The 21,528-nt window shown below is 49.8% G+C and overlaps 1 protein-coding gene across 1 annotated transcript; it reads left to right on the top strand.

Moving 5' to 3' along the window:
- Window positions 1–223: 223 nt before the first annotated feature.
- On the top strand, window positions 224–16,621 carry LOC132329554 (putative neutral ceramidase C). The gene is made up of 20 exons (XM_059850760.1): window positions 224–355; window positions 1,728–1,816; window positions 2,716–2,865; window positions 3,974–4,150; window positions 4,474–4,601; window positions 4,999–5,076; window positions 5,560–5,680; window positions 6,283–6,408; window positions 6,701–6,787; window positions 8,756–8,860; window positions 8,999–9,080; window positions 9,392–9,507; window positions 10,530–10,624; window positions 11,349–11,388; window positions 12,130–12,225; window positions 12,703–12,798; window positions 13,381–13,530; window positions 14,245–14,304; window positions 15,160–15,248; window positions 16,102–16,621. The coding sequence occupies exons 1-20, from the start codon at window positions 229–231 to the stop codon at window positions 16,289–16,291; spliced, it is 2,202 nt and encodes a 733-aa protein (XP_059706743.1). The 5' UTR covers window positions 224–228; the 3' UTR covers window positions 16,292–16,621.
- Window positions 16,622–21,528: the final 4,907 nt, after the last annotated feature.

A 21,528-nucleotide genomic window follows, 5' to 3' on the forward strand; every position in this document is an offset into this window, starting at 1 on the left:
CTTCTTTCTCTTTCTTTAGTACAGTTTTAGTAGATAATTTATTTTAATATAACACAATATCATCAAATAATAAATCAGCCTTCTGAGAACTTGGAGTCAATTCTCACCTCTCACCTCGTCCTGGGGACCCTCCCAACACCACAACCACAAAGAGCTCTCTGAGGGTGGCATGTGAGCTCTGGCTGGGATGTGCCAGGGGCTCCTTTCTGCTCCCACAGTGGCCCCACCATGCCTGGAAAGAGGTCCAGGTGCTCCTTCTCCCGGCTGGAGGCGATCCTGATCGTGTGCCTGGTGCTGATGATCTCCCTCACCGTGGCGCTCCTGGTCCTGCACTTCCTCACCAAAAACACCAATGGCAAGTGGAGCTACCCCAGCCCCTCCAAGCCCTCTGCTCCAGGGGGTGCCCAGGGCAGGATTTAGATGAGAGGGGCACAGGTGGAGGTCTCCAGGTCACTGCTGAGCTGTCACCACCAGCTCTGCACCTGGTCCTTCCACCCAAGCACAGTCCAGGGCTGGGCTGAGGTTGGCTGCAGGGATCCATCCCTTCCTTCCATCCTCCCTTCCCTCGCTGTGCCTGCTGAGAGCCCCTCACTCCCAGGATTTGACCAACCCCATCACAGCCCACTGGTGCCTCCAAACCCATCCCCAGGCACAGGGCGTGAGGCTGTCAGGAGCTGGGCTCAACATCCCACCACTGGGACCTTCCAGCTCCTGGGTTTTGGTCTCACATTGGATGTACTTCACATCTGGGACTCAAAACTTCACGTTTTTAGGCTTTGCACAAGTGATTCTCCTCTTTGTCAGAGCTCTTGGGGGAGGAGGAGGAAGGGTATTTCTAAAGGGGTGGCTCAGTTGGCTGGTGTCATTTTAAATGACAGAAAGGCCATCAGTCTGTGGCCAGTGGGAGTTTCCCTTCTCCTGTGTTTCAAGTGACAGCCCAGGGAAGGCCAGGCTGGGAAGATGGAGCATCCCCTGATCCCAAAGCAGCTGCCTGGGGAGGGCTGTGGGAACAGGGCAAGCACACAGAAATATTTCATATTTTCCCACAGTGCTATCTCAGCCTGCAGTGATTTGTGGCTCTGGGATTTCCTGATGCAGATAACCTTTCTGATTGCTTATGATGTGGTAGCCACCCGTGGCTTTTCTTCCACGGGTTTGCCCATCCTGGAAGGGCTTCTGCACCTTCCTGTTGGTTGGGGTGATATGTGACCTCCTTTGGGAGAAATTTTCCTCACCATTTGCCTGGAAATCACTGCTCAGAGCTGCTTTTCCCAACTCTGAGCTTCAGCTGGCTCTGCTGGGGTTTTTTGGGGAAGACCAGGGCACCATCCCTGGACACAGGGTGTGTTGGATGTGCCCTTCTCTCTGCCCTGGTCCTTTCCCAACAGCTCCTGACACACCATCCCTTTTTCTTACCACAGCTGAGCTGAACTGGCTCTGTCAAACAGCACTTGGCTCCTGTGTGGTACTGGTGGCCTTGGAGGGTTTAACTGGGAATGCTGGGCTGGTTCCCCCTGGCTGTGCACCACCACCCACTGACACTGCCCAGTGACCCTCTGGAGAGCTCCCTGGGTGGTTCTTCATGCCTGCCCAGAGGCTTTCACCGCCTCTGCACATGGGGAGCTTGCTGGACATCCCCTCAGAGCACTCAGCCAGAGCCTTTTGGCCTCTCCTGTCCCCAGTTCTGCTCCCTGGTGTGCCCCCTGATCTGCCATTTGTTCCTACAGATTGCACCAACGACACAGCAGAGGAGGCAAAGTACTTGGTGGGTGTTGGCAGAGCTGACTGCACGGGCCCTGTGGCACAGGTGCCTCTGGTGAGTTGGGGGAATTCCCCATGACGTTGCTGAAATACTGATTGCTCCTCCTTTGTGAATAGTTTTTGGCAGGATTTTGAGTTTAGAGCCTCTGCCTTGCCAAATGTGCAAATTTCCTTGGGGTTTGGAGCAACGTGGGCTGGTGGGAGGCTGGATGGGCTTTAAGGCTCCTTCCAAGCCCAACCACTCCATGGAATGCGGGGCAAGACAGAGCTGCAGCTCAGAGTTGTTGAATGACCCCTGGGCAAATCTACCTGGGAAAAGCAGGGGAATAAATGGCTCAATATTTATGGTGGAGCTCTGTCAGAACCCAGGACATCCCTCTGCATGGCTCCAGCCCCTGCCAGGGGGCTCACAGACCTTGGCACAGAGCCCAGGGCACCTGGGACTTTGGTTTTGACCCATGGAGCAAATCACCACCTTTATATGAAGAATTACAAGTCAAGAGAGTTGAAGTAGAATAATAGTTTGTCATGGGGTGAAAAACTGATTTTTGGTGTTTTTAGAATGGGGGATTGGGGTCCCAAGATAGAGGAATTTGGGTGTGCCCTGTCCTTCTTCTTTCTTCTTCTTGGCCTCCATCTTCTGGGTGATGGTGGCACTTTTGGATTGGTTTAAGGTAGAAACTCACTAACACAGGTGACAGGGATTGGGAAGTTATGGTAAATAATAGTTTTTAGTATAAAAAGATAACCCCAGAGTGCCTCTGTCTGACCTGCTGGACAGACCTCAGCAGGCCAGAGAAGGAATTTGATAGCCAAGAAACAATAAAGAACCTTGAGAACGAGACCAGAGGAATCCTGACTCCTTCTTCGACCGCCGGGCTGGGAAAAGAGACTTGGACGTCTCTCAGAGTGACTCTGACCAGCAGAAATCCCAAGGGAGCTCCTCTCTTGCAGATGGGCTATGCCAACCCCGACCAGGTGGGCGGGGGGCTCCTCTCCCGCCTCTACAGCCGAGCCTTCATCGTGGCAGAGCCCCAGGGCTCCCGGCGCGTCGTCTTCGTCAGCGCCGACATCGGCATGGTGTCCCAGAGAGTGAGGCTGGAGGTACAGAGGGGCTGCACAGGAGGGCTGGGAGCAATCCTCTGGGATCCCCTTGGGCTGGGCTGTGTCTCTGCTGGAGGAGAGCTTTGGGCCCCTCAGCAAAGGAGGCTGGGCTTTGCTCGCTCTTCTGTCAGCGGGAGGATGGCCAGGAGTTCATTGGGATCACAGCTAAATTCTCATGGTGCCTCTAATGCAGCAGAGGGATGTGAATGAGAAACCCAGAAACTTCCACAGGCACTGAAGGGTTTGATCTGCAGCCTTGGGAGAAGCTTGGATTGATGTAAAAATAAAACACACAGACATTAAGCAGAAAAACCAGAAACTTGGGTTTCTGTAGTTGTAAGAATGTGCCTTAAGTGAGAAACTGCATTGATAAGGTGGTGAAGGGTTTGTAATGTAGCAAACTGCATTGGTAAGATGGTGAAGGGTTTGTAATGTAGAAAACTGCATTGGTAAGATGGTGAAGGGTTTGTAATGGAGAAAACTGCATTGGTAAGATGGTGAAGGGTTTGTAATGTAGCAAACTTCATTGGTAAAATGGTGAAGGGTTTGTAATGTAGGGGTGTGGTTGTATGGAATAAGCTGAAAGTTTAGGAGTTATAACAGAAGCATATAAGTGTGACAGAAGACCATTGGGCAAAAGTATCCACAGTGAAGTAAAGGTGGTAGGTTAGAAAAGCAAAATGAACCTTGTGGCATCTATCCATTGGTTTAGAAAGTTCTGTATTGCCTTGTAACGAAGAACTTGTGACTGCTCTGAGCTATGGCCAACTGCTTGCTCCTCTAAAATCTCACAGACCCTGAGACTGATGGTTATCTGAGCAATAAATGGGTCTCAGCCCAAAAATAGTCCCATCCCTTCATCACAAAGCAGTGACAATGAGAGGGAGGTGCTGGAGGACTGTGCATCCTCCTGGGATGATCTGGGATGCGCTTTGAGTGGGATACAAAGGTCTTTCACCAGATATTCCTATTCTGAGCCTCCTGCCAAGCCAACAGCTCGTTGTGCCAGGCAGGAGGAGAAGGGTGAGGAGAGGGATGGATGGATGGATGGTTGGGGGTTTTTTTGGGCACGAGAAGGAGTTTTTTAGGAGCACCTCCTCCCCCTCAGGTGCTGAAGCAGCTGCGGAGCAAGTACGGCGAGCTGTACCGGCAGGACAACGTCATCCTCAGCGGCACCCACACGCACTCAGGGCCTGCAGGGTACTTCCAGTACACCCTGTTCTGGATCACCAGCAAGGGGCTCGTCCAGCCAGCCCTCAGCTCCATCGTGAACGGCATCGTGAAGGTCGGTGTCGCCCAGCTCCGAGCGCTGGTGCCCCACACAGCTCTGGCTGTGGTGTTTGGGGTGGCACAGCCTGCTTGGAGGGGGGCTTGCTTGTGGGCAGCTCAAAAAGCAGGAGCTTTGGACCCTTTCCTCAGAGACAGCTGTTGGTGGTTTAAAAATGTAATTTTCGAGAATTTTATATGAGTTCAGGAAAAAATCCCGAACAAGCACGCCCAAATTCCAAGAGAGGGTCGGGGATGGACGGGGAGGGAAAGAAAGAGTTTTTCCAGATTAAGCTCCCACGTGCCTCACAGGCTGATAGTCCCTGTCTTGCTGCTTTGCAGAGCATAGATATTGCCCATGAGAACATGAAGAGAGGAAGGCTCTTTATGAACAGAGGCACAGTAGAAAACAGCCAGATCAACCGGAGCCCTTTCTCCTACCTCGCCAACCCGGAGTCCGAGCGGAAAAGGTAAGACCTCCCCAGGCAGGAGAAAAGAAATTAACTGCTTGAAAAGGGCTTGAAAGCTGTAGTTGCCCTCTCCAAGCACGAGGAATTGGTCAAGGATGCGACCTTGTGCTGTATTTAACAAACAAAGAGTCAGAGGGCGTTGAAGTGCCGTCCTTGGTGCATGAATTCGTGCTGTCTCCATTCCCTGGGGGAGCAGTGCCTGAGGACAGCGACAGCCACAGCTCTTCCCTCACCTTCCCAGCTGAGTCCAGGTGCTTCTCCAAGGCCTTGCTGTGTGCTGGTGATACCTGGAAAGACCTTTTCACATCCTTGTTCAGCCCAGTGGGGATTTGACCTGCCAGAGCATCAGAGCACGGCCCTGACTCTGACGGGATTTCCCTGCTTTGTCCCCATCCAGGTATTCCTCCAACATGGATAAAGAAATGGTGCTGCTGAAGATGGTGGATGAGGATGGACACGAGCTAGGCCTCATCAGGTACTGACCACCAGAGCAGCAGGTTTTTCTCCATGCCCTCATGATTTTTTGTAGGAATGAAGGTGTTCTGTTTTCCCCCCCTTTTTACTTCACTGACTCCTCCTGGTTCCTTTGAATATAAAAATCCCTGCAAAATATAATTTAGGGGTTACAGCAAGAGTCAGTTCAGGTCTGAAGGAGCTTTTGGTGGCCCTGATAATGACAGTGACAAATCCTTGTCAGGCCTCCAGGCCTGGATTGTTACAGCCACGAGCCCTCCTGGTTAGGAAGGGACAGCATGGGAATCTTCTTAGGATCCCTAAGCACCACAAGTCTCTGTGTGTATTCTCCCAAAGAAAATCCCCACAAGTTTGGAATAGGAAAATTCAATAGGATTGAAATTCAATAGGATTGAACAGCTCAATTGCTGCTGCACGGAGTGAACAGAGCATTTTCACTTTTAAAATTTCACTTTAATTTCGATTTTGACCCCTCCTCACTCAGCTGGTTTGCCGTGCACCCGGTGAGCATGAACAACTCCAACCACCTGGTGAATAGTGACAACGTGGGCTATGCCTCCTACCTGTTCGAGCAGGAGAAGAACAAGGGAATGCTCCCTGGAGAGGTGGGAGCACCCAAAGGAATGGGGGAAACAGGGAGGAGTCAGGTGGGACACAGGAGCACAAGGACTGTGGTGAATGCTTTGATTTATTTCCTTTTTCAGAAGGGAAATTGGAAGGTGTGTTCTTGACTTTCCAAGGTAGTAATCAGTGGCAGTTATTCAGCCTTGAGGAATAACTCTCATTTATTTTGATTAAAATCTGGGGAGTTTGTGAGGTTGCCCCATCCCTGGAAGTGTTCAACCTGGGAGGTGTCCCTGCAGTCAGCTCCAATAGTTCTCACCCCATAAATCAGTCATGGTGAACACCTGGAAGGAAAAAAATTCCTCTGCAAGGTGCTCCAGTGACCCATAAACATCTGAGAAGCTGGGGAAGAGCTGAGGTGGAAGAGGGGGAGGAAGAAACACTGCACACCAAGGTAGTGTGAAGCTCCCCCTGAGATGGCACCGTGTGCATCCAATCCTCCCCTGGGATGTGCCTGACACCCATTCCCGAGCTCCCAGTGACTTTGGGAATAATCCAGGGTCCTGCTTGATGGGCACAGCAGCTGCGGGGAGGGCTGCAGCTTTCCCTGCAAGGCACTGCAACACTCCTGTGGCCTTGGCAGGGCTCTTTTGTGGCCGCCTTTGCCTCGTCCAACCTGGGAGACGTGTCCCCCAACACGCGGGGCCCCTTCTGCGCCAACACGGGCGAGTCGTGTGACAACCCCCAGAGCACCTGTCCCGTCGGAGGGGTGAGTGTGTCCCACCTGTCCCCCCCTCTGCTTGACCCCTGGGCACGGGGAGGGCACTACAAAGTAAAAAAAAATCCCCTCTTTTTGGGCCCTCTTGGGTGCCACTTCCAGGAATTCACCGCGCTTTGTCCCTCGCGCACCCGATTTTCCGGTGGTTCACCCCAAATTTCACTTGAGTGTGGTAACCCCGTGGCTAATTTTGCTGTGGCCTGCAAGAAGCCCTCAGTTCCCACAGTCTGGCAGTGCCAGGTGCTCTCCATAGTCACTGATCACCACGCAAATTTCCCAACAGGCAGCCATGTGCATGGCCCAGGGGCCCGGGAGCGATATGTTTGAGAGCACCAGGATTATAGGGCAAAATATCTACTTGAAGGCAAAGGTAAGGGATATTCTGCTCTCTCTGTGTGTGTGTGAGTGCTGCTAGGACAGGAATTCATGCTCATTTAAGCAACTTGATGAGCCTTGTGGATCCCTTCCCTCTGGATATTCCATATTCTATCTCCTACATTCCATATTCTATCTATTTGTACTTGCTTTGGTGAATGTTTGTGGATTCAAATTACCCTAAAGTTCCTTGATTTTGTTTTTATTGGGTAAATGAGCTCTGCAGCCAGCTGGTGATGTCTCTGTCTGCTGGAATCAAGAGGACCTCAGAGTCTGGAATTTGTCAGGCTTAGGAAAATTTAATGGTAGGGAAAAATTTCCTCAGGTAGAACACATCTGATTAGAAACCTGAATTTAGACTTGAAAAACATACTTTAACATGAATTTAGACTTAAAACACATGCTTTTATTTAGCTACATCCTTGCAGGTGCTGTCATTTGGAAATGCTGGTTTGGGGTGTTGATCCCTGTATTCCTCACTGGGACATGATGAGGATGTCCCCTCTTATCCTCTCCCCCTCCCTCCCATTCATCTCAAAGGCATCATGTTGGGAAAAATCCTCCTGGGAGAGCTCAGAGACACCACCACACACCCCCCTTGGGGGCCAGTTTGGCATCACATTCCCAAACTGGCACAAAAGGGAGGTAAAACGTGTGACTGAAGCCCCCACAGAGGATGCTTCCCTTGCTCTGCTTGGCCCTGCATTTCCTCAGCCCTAAGGGCTCCCTTCTGTCACCTGTGGGCCCTGAGGCCACCCTGGACTGAATTTGCTGGTTGCCCTCCTGTGTGATGAGAGCAGGGAGTGCAAGGAGGATTTTGGCAGCATTTCAGGGGCAGGAGCTTGAGGAACTGCAGCAGAGGAGGGAGAGCAGGAGGCTTGGTGGTGGCTTTTCCTTTAGTCACCCCTGCAGAGGCTGTGCCCTGAAGTCACTCCAGGCTGGGTGTCCCTGTCCCCAGTCCAAGAGTGCTGGTGTGTGCATCAAACACAAGGGAAAATCACTGCTGCTGTCTTTAGCACCTCAGACTCCTGCCCTTCCAAGGCTGTGCCCTCAGCTCCTTCCAGGAATGCCATTAAAGCTGTGTCATTTCTGGCAACCCTTCCCATGGAGCCACCTGAGGCTGGAAAACCACTCCCTGAGGGGCTGAGTGTGTGTGGTGAATACCTTCAGCTGTCAGGAGTGCAGTAAATCCCTGCAGCACTTTGGGGCAGTGAGTAGAGCAAAACTTCTTCTTTCTCACAGCAAACACTTTTCCTGCTTGGTCTAAGGTGTGAGAAATGCCACCAGGGGAAGGGAGTTGCCCTCCTGCTGAAAGAGGGGCATGTTCCAGCTGTAAAAGAGAAGTGTCCTCTCTCTCTGAGACAGGGAGAGCTCGGGGGTGACACAAAGGGACTTCAGAATTTGAGATGTGCATTAATATAGAATTTGAGATGTGCATTAATATAGAATTTGAGATGTGCATTAATATAGAATTTGAGATGTGCATTAATATAGAATTTGCAGGCAACCCCTGACGGGGGGAGAGAATGATGGATCTGACTCCATCTTATCTGCAGGCTAATTAATTACTTGATTATACTATATTATTCTCTATTATATTACATTGCATCTGAACTGAACCTGCCAAGCACTCAACTCTGCACACAACTGCACAGTCAGCCCACAGTTCCAACACACACACCTGATAAGCCAAGGAAACAAAACACCATCACCTTGGGGAAACAGTGTCCACATTGCATTCCACTTTGGCACAAACACAGGCACAGCAAGTGATATAGGAATTGTTTTCCCTTTCTCTGAGGTTCAGAGAATGTGAATCCCAGAAATATTTCTGGGAAGAACTGTGCCTTGCTTTTCTCTGGGAAGAGAAATGTGGCGACACGTGAACGTGAGGAAATATCCATCTGGCTGTTCCTGACCGCTTGTCCCACAGGGATTTTTTCCCATCTCATGTGTCCCTTAGGAGCTGTATGAAAAAGCCTCCCAGGAGGTGACAGGACCCCTGAGCTCAGCCCACCAGTGGGTGAACATGAGCGATGTGTCCGTGGAGCTCAACGCCACGCACACGGTGAGAGCAGCAGGAAAACCCCTGTTCCCCCAGCAGGGAAAATGGAGTTTGTCCCATTTTTCCCTGCAGCAGCACCTGCCACTGAGAGGGAAAATGGGGTTTGTCTCTTTTCCCTTTTCTGCTCCCCTTCTGATTTAGGTCCAAACCTGTAAACCAGCCCTGGGGCACAGCTTTGCTGCGGGGACTATTGATGGAGTGGGGGCTTTCAACTTCACCCAAGGTAATTTGGGGGCAGATCCCAGTGGGGCATCCCCCAGATGGACTGACAGCCCTGCAGCCACTTCACAGCATCCAGAGGGATGGATTTTGGGAAGGTGGAGGGAACGCCCTTGCAGGTTTGTCTGTGGCCATGTGGGAAAAGGATATGGCCCTGGAGGAAGGGAGAGCAAGGGGATGGGATGGGGAATAGGGAGAAGAAAGAGCTGGTTTGGGACTGTCCTGCTCATTTGTCCTCCTTAGCTGGGAGCAAGGAGTGTCTGAGAGCTGCTGGGGCAGCTGGGGAGCAGAGTTTAAAGGTGTTTCCCCCTCAAGGCTCAGTGGAAGGGGATCCGTTTTGGGATCAAATCCGGGACCAGCTGCTGGGAGAGCCCTCCAACGAAACCAAAGCCTGCCACAAACCCAAGCCCATCCTCTTCAACACAGGAGAGGTAAGGACACACCTGCGTGTGCCCTGGGGGTGCAGGGATCACTGGGCTGGGATCAGAGATCCCAATCCCTCGTGGGTTCAGCTCCAGGCAGTGTCTGTGGTGTCTGCTGAAGAACAAGGAGGGAGCACAGGGTACACGGGCTCTGCAGGGCTGCTGCTCCACTGATCCCATCCCCATGCTCAGGGCATGGCTTGGCGTTTTCTGAGCTCTCCCCAAGCCCTGCCTTACCACTCTAGATGGAAATTGCTGCCCCTTTTCCCACCTGATGCTCCCCTGGCACTGAGGCAAACGTAGCTGCTGTGCAGAGGGATCATGTCCAAGGTTTTCAGAGCACTTAAACGAGGCCATCTGGGTAAGGAAATTCATTGTTATTCCTTTCATCAGCCTCGTTAAAAGCTTCCCTGCTGTCACTTCGTGTTCAATCAGCTCCTCACCTCAGCTCTCCCCAAAAGAGGCCCCAGCTCCTCCCAGCCTCCTCCTCCATGCAGGATGGTGTTTGAGAGTAAATTGCTCTTTATTCTTAGGGCTTTGGCACATTTTAGGGGTGCTCTGGCAGCTCTCCTGCTGCTGATGTGCTTCACAAGCTTTTGTCATTCATGTTTTGCCCCCAGCAAATTGCTCCTCAGAAAAAAAACCCTTTTCTGGCTCACTGGAGTGGGATTTTTCATCTCCTCATCATTCCCAATTCTATCCTTTTTCCATGCAGGTGAGGGGTTTCTAGGTGCTGCCCTGGCCTTCTTTACCCACTTTGCCTGAAGCTGCCCCTCTGGCATCACCTTATTCAGGGTTTTTTTGGCCTTACCCATAGCATTTACTTGTGCCTTATGTGACTCTTATGGTCAGACATCATATGAAGGTAAAACACCTTCTCACGTGCTTCACAAATAAATTTAATTTACAGACAAAATCACAAAACAAATTCATCTGCCTGGTTGGTGACTGTAGGAAGGAAAACACCTCAGATGATTTTTTTTTTTCCTACTAAACCAGAGTGTTTATATGCCCTTTTTCCTCCCCCTCAGATGACGTGGCCCCACCCCTGGCACCCAGACATCGTGGATGTGCAGATTGCTGCCATCGGGTCCCTGGCAATCCTTGCTGTGCCCGGGGAGTTCACGTGTGTATTCCTTGGCTCTGGCAGCATTTACTGCAGCCAGCTTTCACTCCAACCTCCTAGAACACTCCTGCCTGCAGGTAGAAAGGGGGCTAGGCTCAAAATCATCCCCAGACTCACCCTGAGAACGACTGAGATGCACTCAAGTGTCCTGAATCATTTTGGTTGTTACAAAAAGCAGTTTCAAGGAAACCAAAGGGATTTGTTGACTTTGATTCTGTTTTTGGCACCACAAACGCCACAAGGATGAATTGCACTGACTGTTGGTGGTGCAGTGATGCAAATTTAAATGGGATAATGATTTATCTCTAGCACCTTCATTTCTACCCTGCCCTGGGGTGCCTCCAGCCCCTCTCTGGCTGTGGTGATGGGTGTGAAATGTTTTGGTTGAACTTGAGCACAGAGGATTTTAAGGGATGTTGGGCAGTGCTGGAGACTGGGAAAGGGCCTCAGACTGGGCCAGGGGAGGCTCAGCTTGGACAGCAGCAGGAATTTCTGCATGGAAAGAGTGCTCAGGCCTTGGCAGGGGCTGCCCAGGGAGCTTTGCAGTGCCCATCCCTGGAGGTGTCCCAGGAAGGGCTGGAGGTGGCACTCAGTGCTCTGGGCTGGGGACAAGGTGGGCACTGGGCACAGCTGGGACTCCATGGGCTGGCAGGGATTTTCCAGCCTAAAATAATTTTGGGATTCCATGATTCTGGAGCCTGACTTTGTTCCCTCCATGCCCCAGGACCATGTCTGGACGCAGGCTGAGGGAGGCTGTTCAAAGGGTGAGTTGCTGAGGTTCCCCTGAGTGCAGCACATCTGGCACTTCCCTTCTCCTGAGCCTCCTGGGTTTCCCTCCTCTCCTCCCAGCTGGGTTCATGGGGCTCGTGTCCCACAGATGTTTCCTTCTCCCATTTTCTTCAGAAAGATTTTCCATCTGCTTCCTGACAGGCAGGGAAATGAATATCCTCCCCAAAGCACCAGCTGATCGGGTTTCAGTCCATTAAGCCAATTCCACAGGGATCCAGGCACAACTGATGCCAGCAGGAGTTTGGCTCTGGGATGGAGGGGTTCAGCTCCTTAATCCCTACCAGAATTCTGCAACATGAGAACAACTGCAGGGAAAAAATAAAAAGAAAGGCAAAAGTATTTTTTCCATTTGATTGACACATCCTGGCTGCAGCCTAAATAAAATCACAATTCACTGGGCCTTTCTCATACTTATATCCCTGATTTTTTAGGAGTGTACAGACATCAGCTTCCAAAAAAAACCCCTCTAGATTTACTGGAATGTGAGGTCATTTGTCCTCTTTTTCTTTGGGGAGTGAATAGGTGACCTTAAAAAAGGCAAATTGAACTTGTAGGTTTGCATTCCTGGGCATCCAGCCCCCTTCCCACCATAACTGTGTATTCTGTCCTGGATAATAATAATAATAATAATAATAATAATAATAATAATAATAAAACCCAGTATAGTTGTGCATTAAGGAGTTGTTTCAAGGTAAGGGTTTTCTTTCCTTCCTTAGGAATTTGATTCCCATGGGACACCAGGGATGAACGTTGTGATTGCAGGTCTGTGCAATGTCTACACCCACTACATCACCACCTATGAGGAATACCAGGTAAATGTTAAAAGTGGGGATTGAGTCTGTCTAAATGAGTTCACCTTTTGCCTCCAGGGGCTAATCATTCATGTGAAATGATGTGTGCTTAGAGTTCTTCTCCTCTGCCACAAAAACGGGCGGGGAGAACTGGGAGGGGAGGTTGGAAGAACTGGAGTTGGAAGAATCCCACCCCAAAAAGTTGGAGGAGGATGCAAGTTGCATCATAAGCCTTTAAAAGAGGGTAAAAACTGTGCTGATTGGAAGGGCAAAGAGGGTAAAAACTGGAAGAGCAAGCAGGCCCTCCCTGTTTGCAACAGGTTGGAGAATGAGGAGTAACCTGAAATTGCAGCAGAAATGCTTTGGCAAGTTGTTGGAGCTGTCTTCTTATCAGAAAGGGAATAAATAACCCACTGCTAATCTTGAGCTGGCTGGGATGGGATGTGCAAACCACTCAGGGCTCTCCCAACTCTCCTCTCCTGAATTTGTCTTTTCCAGCTTCAACGATACGAGGCTGCCTCGACCATTTATGGGCCACACACCCTTTCTGCTTACATCCAGCTGTACAGGGGCCTGGCCAAGGCTATTGCTCTGGTAAGCAGCATTTCCCACATGCCACAGGCTGCTGGGGATACCTAAATCTTAAATTAGTGGTGGTGGCTGATCCTCACCGAGGCCATCCCACTGCTGTGCTCTCTCTTCAGAATCCACCTTGAGAAATGGTATGAAAGTAATTCCTGTAATGGGGCTCTGACACCACTTGAGAAATTCTGGGGGTTTTGCAGCTCAAAGTGTAGGAAATCAGTTCTTCTAAACTTTCAGCCTGGCCTGAAGTTGCTGCTTTTCTACCAAAGGAAAATAAATCTGCTGCGTTTTTGGTTTGCCTGGTGGTGCCCATCACCACTGTGACCATGTGAATGGGCAGGAGCAATGGGCAGGAATATCCTGAGATGTTCTGGGGCTGGGTTTAGGAGACCCCAGCAGCAGGGCAGCAGGTGTCCTGCAGGGATTGCTCCTGCAGGCAGAGCACAGCTGGAGATCCTCTGCTTTGCTTTCACGCTCACTTTATTATTCCTACAATCTGTGCTGGCAGAGGCTGAGAGGCAGAGCTGTGGTTCCTCAGGGAATCCTGGCTGTCCATGTGGATGTTGAACAAGCACATCTTCCCTCTCCCAGAATGGCACTCAGGAGCTGTCCCCTGGTCCAGAGCCCCCCTTTTTCAACGTAACCAGCCTGACCCTGCTGCCTTCTCTGAGCGCCGAGAGCGCGCCGGCCAATAAAACCTTTGGGGATGTGCTGGAAGAAGTGAGACAAGAGTATCGAGAGGTGAGAGCTTCAGGGAAGCCCTAAAACCTGCTGGAGAACTTGCCTTTAAATTCTTGCCCCTCACCCCACAAGGCTGTGAGTTGTGGTGCCCTCAGACCAAACAGGTCTCGTCTCTCTGGTGGGCAGGGCTGAGGAGGCAGGGACAGAGCATTTCCATGTCACCGTGCTGAATGGGAATAAAATGGGTGGATACAGGGGGAAATAAAAGCCCCTCATTCAGCACAAAGCAGATTTCCCCTTCTGCTTCAAAACAAAATAGCAGTTGATTGAGTAGGCAAATATTTTACAGGGATTTTCTACAAGCAGCAATCAGGTCACCTTTGATGCCTCTGCTGGAATGTAAATGGAATGAAATCAGAAATGGTTCTGTTTTCAGTGCTCAGCGTTTAGATAAGATGTTCAGAGCAAGAGTTTCACCTCGTTGCTGTCTCCTTACTCCCTGCAGTAAGGCAGGGAGGGATTCTGAAAAATCCCCCTTATTTCCTGCCTTTTTTATGTGCAGTGGTGGAGCTTATCCAGCACAAAGGACAAGCGGAATGGAAAGGCCCAGAGCAACAAGTGAAATTATGAATAACTTAAAACAACAGCAACAACAAACTAAGCACAATAAGACACCACAAAACCAACCCACCCTTAAATACCTCAAATGGGCTCTTCAAAGGATGCTCTTAATGTGCTGCTCAGCCTTTAACACAAATCTCAATTCCCCCCCAGAGAGAAGTTGCTGAAGTGACTTTTGTGGGTGCAAACCCCAGGAACTCTGCAGAGAATGCGGTAAATGTGATGGAATGATGCTGGAACTGGGGTGTTTGGGACTGATGGAATGATGCTGGAACTGGGGTGTTTGGGAATGATGGAATGATGCTGGAACTGGGGTGTTTGGGACTGATGGAATGATGCTGGAACTGGGGTGTTTGGGACTGATGGAATGATGCTTTAACTGGGGTGTTTGGGATTGATGGAATGATGCTGGAACTGGGGTGTTTGGGACTGATGGAATGATGCTGGAACTGGGGTGTTTGGGACTGATGGAATGATGCTGGAACTGGGGTGTTTGGGATTGATGGAATGATGCTGGAACTGGGGTGTTTGGGATTGATGGAATGATGCTGGAACTGGGGTGTTTGGGGTTAATGGATATTTGGGTAGGATTTTTTCTTTGCTGGGAGACCAGGGGAAGATGGGAATGCTGTGCTTTGGGAATTCACACCACCAGAAAGCTTTTGGGGCAATTTGAAGTGAATTTGGGCTGTTTATGATCTCTTTATAATATTGAAGTTGTGTGTGTGTTAGGCCAGGCTGGTATCCAGGGCAAACCTGGTCCCTAATTTCCATCCTCCCACCCTGCTGCTTTATTTTAATTAAACAAAAGAAATCAGAAAAGCACTTAATTCACTCCATCACTCACCTTGCATGGACATTGTGACTGCCCATTCTCTTCCCTCAGAAAAGTTCTTTGCATCCTTCATCAGCTTAAATTTGTGCTTTGGCAGTAAAATATAACAGCAATTCCCACATTTGCCAGTAAAGCATGAGGAAGCAGAGTCCCTATCCAGTTTAAAGTGCCACAGGAGGTGGGGACCTGCCTGTCCCTTCAGTGTCTGCCTAACTCTGGTGGTTTTATTCCAGACTGAGCATAACTTCCTGACAGTGGAGAGATACTCCAACATTTCCAGCAGCTGGCGTGTGGTGCTGAATGATGCCTCCTGGGACACCAGGTGGGTGCCCTGAGCAACTTCCCTGTCCCACAGAATCCAGGGAGTCATTCCAGTCTAACCTGCAGGGCTTCATTCCAGAGCTCCCAACCCCAGGTTAGTCTTAGCCCTGCAGGTGATGCTCTCCAGATGATATTTGGGGGGTTAATTAGGCAAAACTGGTGTTCCCCTTGGCTCCAGAGTCTGGAATGGAAGCTTACAAATTTGGGAAAGGGAGAAGGAAGGGCAGGAATTACAGCAGGTTTGTAGTCCAGCTTGCTCCTAGCCTATATCCATCCCTCTGGCACACTATGGGGATGAATAAGATGCCAAGGAGAAAACAGGGGAGACTCACAGGGAAAACTGGCCAGATGTGCTGTGCAGAACAAACAGACAGCAATTTTTAAAAGCTTGGAAGGAAGAAAAGTGAAGGCTGGAGATGTCAGCTTTCTGGAGAAATATCCACAAAGCAGCAAGGCTGGTGACACCTTTCAGAGCTGTGGGTGAATCTTCATCAGCTTCCCAAGAAGGGCTCCCTCAGAGCCAGCTGAAAAATCCCTCGTGTCCAGATGATGTGTGGGGTTTTGAGGCTGAGCATTCTCTGTAGAGTTTTGGGGGTTGAACAGAAAGGCTTTTGCACAAGGAGTCTGTAAAAGATAATGAGCTTTTGATGTGGAAATGGGTGCCAAAAGTTCTGAGCTCAATAATTACAGATTTTGTGATTTAAGTGAATATCCACCCTCTCCGTTTAGCTCTGCCCCTGCGCAGTGAGGACTTGAAGACGCTCCAGGGAAGTGTATTTTATCTCATGGCACGCAGTGAGCTCTGATGAAAGGTGGATCTCCTTGCTGATTGCAGTTTTGGGCCTGTTTTCCAGGTTTTACTGGAGCAAAGGCTCCCGTGGCCAGAGCAACGTGACCATTGAGTGGCACATCCCGGCTGGCACGGAGCCCGGCGTGTACCGGCTCCGCTACTTCGGGCACTACAAGAAGAGGGTGACCCTCTTTCGTGTCATCACTGTCCCCTTTGAGGGCTCATCCTCAGCTTTTCAAGTCACAGCTCCATAGGTGACCCCCTTCCCTAAAGGAATGGGCAGGAGATTTGGTGGCTGGGCTCTGCAGGGGTTGGACTTGGATGGTTCTTGTGGGTGCTCTCCAACTCCAGGTGATTCCAGGATGTTCTTGGAGGGGTTTTTTTGTCACTGCTGCCCCTTGTCATGCTGGTTGTCATTTGATGTGCAAAAGTCGAGTTTCTGGGAAGTTTTTGCTTTTCCTTGCAGCTGAGTCTCTTCATGTGTCCTCAGTCAAGTGGTTTCTGTCCTGGCCAGGCCAGGTGTCAGCTGATTCTTATTGTAATGATGATGGAAATTCTTCTTTAGTCATTAAACCTGTGCCTACTGATGGTGAATAGGCTCTCCTGGAGGGAATTAGATGGAAATCAGTAAGAACTGAATTTATGAGTTAAAGCTGTGGGTGAGGCTGCCCTGAAGAGACCCCAGCCTGCTTTGCTGGAGCATCAGGAAGGACCCAAGGCCAGCAGACCACCCAGAGTCACCTACAGGTGGGTGGGTCACCAGAAGGGTTTGTGGTTCCTCTCTGACCCACACAAGAGTTCATCCAAGCACAGAATGAAAATACCATTGCAGGGTACAAGGACAGTGCCCAAACCTGTTGGCTAAAAGGGTTTCACCACAAAAAAGTCCCCAGGAATCTTCCCAGGAGGGTTTCAGAGCTGCCTGGACAAAGCCATGACCACCCTGACCCAGTGTTGGTGGCAGGTCCCTCCTGAGCTGCCTCCCACCAGCGCTGTCATGGGCTGCCATAAGTGGGGACAGCTCCACAGTCCCTAAATCTGCTCTGCCCTCTGTAAGTGGTAGAATCAGGGGCCACAGGGAGAAGAAAACCTATTTCAGGTCTGGGTTTAGGATTCTTGTAGGGCCTGACAGCAAAACAACTGTAAATGTTTAATAAGCTCCAATAATGTGTACCAATTTTGTATGCAATCTCCTTAATTCTTCAGAGAATCATCAATCAGATAATTTTGCCTCTCTTTAAAATCAGCAGGAGAGGATGAATTATTCATTTCCAAGCAGCTGCAGTCAGTCCCAGAGATCCCCATCCGGAGGAGCTCAAAGCAGTTGCAATACTGAGTCAGGAAAAAGAGAGAGCTTTGAAAGAACATCACTGGGAATCAAATCCCTGGAGATGCTCCTGATGTCCTGTCCTAATAACCCCCCCAGCCACCCCACTAACAGCAGGGTTTTTTTCAGTAGGGTTTTTTTCCCCCCAACATGTTTAGGACATGTTTAAGCAAGCCAAGCTGAGTTGCACATTAAAATATCTACCCTCTAAACCATGAACATCTGATCCCAAAAGAGTTTTTAGGAGGCAGAGGAGAGGGAGTGCTGAAAGCCAGAACTGGGATATCTGGAGAGCCCCTCGTGCCCCAGAGCAGGTCCCCTTGTGAAGCACCTCGTGTTTATTTGGCTGTCACCAGCGGGCAGAATTTAGGGAGCATTTTTGGGAGGATTTTCATCCTATTTTGTGCATAGAAAACTCTCTGGGAGAGAAGCCCTTGCTTTTATTTGCTCTGTACAGCATCGTGGCTGTTGGCAGGCAATGACCAGCAGCCCTTCCCTGCTTCCCTACACGCTTTTTTGGGATGCTGTGCCTGGATCCAGCCGCCACTAGGTGCCAGTGCTGTTTTACACGAGAACAAGCCCGAGCCAAAGCCTAGAAAAAAAAAGAATTTTCCAGGAATTTGGGCACCTCGCCAGCTGTTAAATATAGCACTCACTACTCCTCACAGTTGCTCGTCCCTCTCCCGGGCTGCTGTCCCTCGACGTGGAGCCATTTGTGCCCTGCTACGTGCTGGGGAGAAGGGCAGAATTCCACCTTTGTTTTATTTTTGTTGGCGTGGGATATAAACTACCAGGAACTGGGGAAACTTGTGTCGGCAGCCCGAGCTGCTGTGCACGGCTCGAGCCCTCCCTCCTGCACATCGTGTCCCTTCCCCATTCACCAGCGGGATTAGGAGATGCTAATTTGGGATCTGACCCCAGGCCCTGGGGGAGAGGGGAGAATCCTCTGCAGGCTTTGATGCAGGATTTGGGATTTGTTGGATCCTCTGGTTGTCTGGGTTTTTTCCAGCATCCCACAGAGGGTATTTGTGTGCAGCCTATCTGCAGCTCTCTGGTTTTTAACATCTCCACAGCCAGGGTTGGATATACACGAGGTGGGGCTGGGGATCAAGGAATGTCCCTTTTCCAATGTTTATTCCTTAAGCAATCCCAAATCTGGATGGGCACAATCCTGTGGATAGCTGGAGCCAGGCCAGGACGAGTCTCTGGGCATGGAGAGGAGTTTGAGGTGTCCAGGGAGAGAGCAGCCACCCCAAGCATCCCCAAAGGACAGGGCCTGGTGGGCAGGGGCTGTCTAAGCCCTCCCCAGCACTTAAAAAAGGACAGCTGAGAAATGGCATTTTATCCAAGGCTGAGATTTTGGGGGACACAACAAAGAAGAAGAAAGGAACATCCATCCCATCAGAGCACCATGAGTAGCATCAAGGCCAGGCTGGCCCCCAGTCAGAGACCAGCAGGGACTGGTGACCCCTGAGTGGGATGTCACCTTCAAAGGTTGTTTGGTTTGGGGTTTTTTTCCCCTCAAAAAGGGGAAATCCAGGTAGGCATGTGATGGAGCAGTGAGATGAGATGGTCCCTGGGAGATCAAGGTGGGAAGGCTCCAAGGTAAGGCAGATCCTTTTGAAAGCCACATTATCCCATGGACTGAGGGGGTTTCAGTGGGACATGGGAGTTTCCCTGTGGGATGTTCCAGGGTCTGGCCAGCCCCAAACACAGAGTTGTGTCACCCTCAGAGATGTTTTATTCTCACTCTGCACCTCAGATGAGAGGCCCTGTGTTGTACAGACCTCCAGGAAAGGGCTGGCTGGAAGAAGGGAGATGGAAATGCAGGTTTTGTACCCTCTGCCTTGCCAGCAGCCCAAGATGAGGCCATCTGCTGATTTTTCTGGGCATTGATCTCATCACTTACACCTCAAACTTGTCTTAGAACTGGTGGTGGAGGGTGGATATGGTTTTTGGCTTTGTCTTGCTCTCCACTGGGAACCCACATCTTTACAAATGGGAAATAATGTTATCTTCAAGTTGGGCTGTGGGGTTTGAGATTCCTTGGAAAACCATCCTTGCTCTCCCAAACTGACCAGCCAGCTGCTGCTGAGCAAAGAGGGAGTCTCAGCTGTGCCAGGGGAGAAATGTTACAGCACAACAGCAAATTCTCCTTTGCCCTGGTTTTGGAGGAAATGAAAGCAGGGCATCAGGAAAAGCTAATGAGGGAAATAATAGAGCTGGCAGAGCCACTGGAGCCTGGAGTACAGCTGACCTCTTTGGAAGAAAAATGTCAAGGTATTTTGGCAAAATCTCTTTTGGAGTGGCAGGGAGGCCTTGGCTTGTGTCGTCAGTAGCAAGGTACCAGAGCTTCTCCCATTTTTTGGGCTCTGGATGTCTCTGGAAAGGTGCAAAACCAGAACCCCTCGTGCCAGGAATTGCTGTTTCTCAGTCATTTAGCTATGATGGTCTTCCAAGGAGCAGGGCCTCATCTAGAAAAAGATTTACCTACCAGTGACCTGGCAACAGGCTCTTCTCAAGGTGGGGCCAATCCCTCACTGCCCTAAATCACAGATTTCCACATTTACCCCTTGTTTTTGCTCGGTGTTTTCTCACTATCAATACAATCCCCAGAAAATCCATACAGGGATCGGGTAAGGAACAATTACCACTGTAATCAATTCACAGCAAACCCAATTCCTGTAGCACTGACAGGTAAATAGTTACTGACCAAAGAAGTGCTTGGAAAAGAGGCCAAGAACCCCTTGAATTTTCACTTAGAAGTGCAGAAGTACAAAACCTGCCAATTTTCTGCTGCGTGTGTTTGGTGAGGGTCACCAAAGTGCATGTGGAAAACACTCCTGAACAGCTTGTGACCCTGCCAGTGTGACCTGGGATCGATCCCTCTGGAGCAAAGTGTGCTCCTGCTTACCACAGATGCATACAAGGACTGAGGCTTGTGTTTAAAAAGTTTTAATGATATTTCAAAGTCCAGTGAATGTCCTCGGATTACTCTAAAATCACAGAGTTGCTTCACAGAATTTAGTCCTGGTTCTAATTTGTAATGGATGATTGAGATGCCATTTTCCCCTTCATTCCCTTCAAACATACATGATTGTCCTCCAGTAAATGGAAATTGTGATTTTTCGCTACACTTCACAGTGTTAAAACTCTATACAAACCTTGTACTACTCGTACAAAAATAAGTGCTTCATGCACACATTTTTAATACTGCTTCTTGCCCTTTGCTTTGACATCTTTCTGAACTTATATAAATAGCTGAAAAAGCAGACTAAACTTACTGAACATGGAAAGTGAGAAACACTTCCTGCTAACGGTTTGAGAGACTCTCCTGGCTATATTCCTCGTTGGCAAACACCACTTAAAGACATATACAGAAGAGAAAAAAAGAAAAAAGCCACAAAATCCATAACACTCTTGGTTATTTGGCCCTCTGTGACCAGGTTTGTCCTTTGCTGCAAAGCCAGACGTGGCCAGCAGCAGCCACAGAGGGTTTGTAATACCTTTAGGGTCACCCTAACCAGCTACTTCATAAATAGGAGGGGTCTAACGGGATCTCAGACTGTACAGCTGATGGGGTTTGTTCCATTCCGGGGGAAATTGAGTCAGAAGAGGAAAGAAACACTTGGTTGCTGCAGTCACCATCTTGTCACAGACCCTGGTGCTTTGCACAGCTTGAGGGATGCACAGGAAAAGCTCCCCTTGGAATGGCTTCTACTCTGCCACATCACAGCATCTAAAGCAGCTGTAAAATCTGGAGCCAGATCTGCTGGGTGTCATCAACCCAGCTGGAAATTCTTCCTCTCCAAAGGGTTCTTTTGGTCCTAGACTGAACAAATTCAAGTCTTCTTAGTGTGCACCATCATGTAGGATTTATGATATAGGATTAATATGTCTGCTGTAGTTATCCAGGACTGGATTCCTCCTATATCTCCATAGCATCATTGCTCCTGCCTCAATCCCATGGCAAAAATCAATGGATAATGCCCCTGCTGCACACCAAAGGATGCTCCCAGCATCCCCAAAGGGGTCAAACACAACACCAACTCTGGTGCTCTCCAAATTAAGAGGTGCCTTTACTGTTGGCATGAAACCTCTTCCACTAAATTAATTTTTGCTGGAATCAGAGCAGGCAGCAACCCTGATTTAATGTGTAAAGCC

This window comes from Haemorhous mexicanus, chromosome 7 (genome assembly GCF_027477595.1).
Source record: "Haemorhous mexicanus isolate bHaeMex1 chromosome 7, bHaeMex1.pri, whole genome shotgun sequence".
Taxonomy (NCBI): Eukaryota; Metazoa; Chordata; class Aves; order Passeriformes; family Fringillidae; genus Haemorhous; species Haemorhous mexicanus.

Bases quoted from the DNA above. Each gene is read 5' to 3' on its own strand.
- LOC132329554 (XM_059850760.1), top strand. From the start codon at position 229: ATGCCTGGAAAGAGGTCCAGGTGCTCCTTCTCCCGGCTGGAGGCGATC. The intron at 10,625-11,348 runs GTGTGTATTCCT...TCCATGCCCCAG, and splicing joins GCTGTGCCCGGGGAGTTCAC to GACCATGTCTGGACGCAGGC. The intron at 15,249-16,101 runs GTGGGTGCCCTG...CCTGTTTTCCAG, and splicing joins GATGCCTCCTGGGACACCAG to GTTTTACTGGAGCAAAGGCT.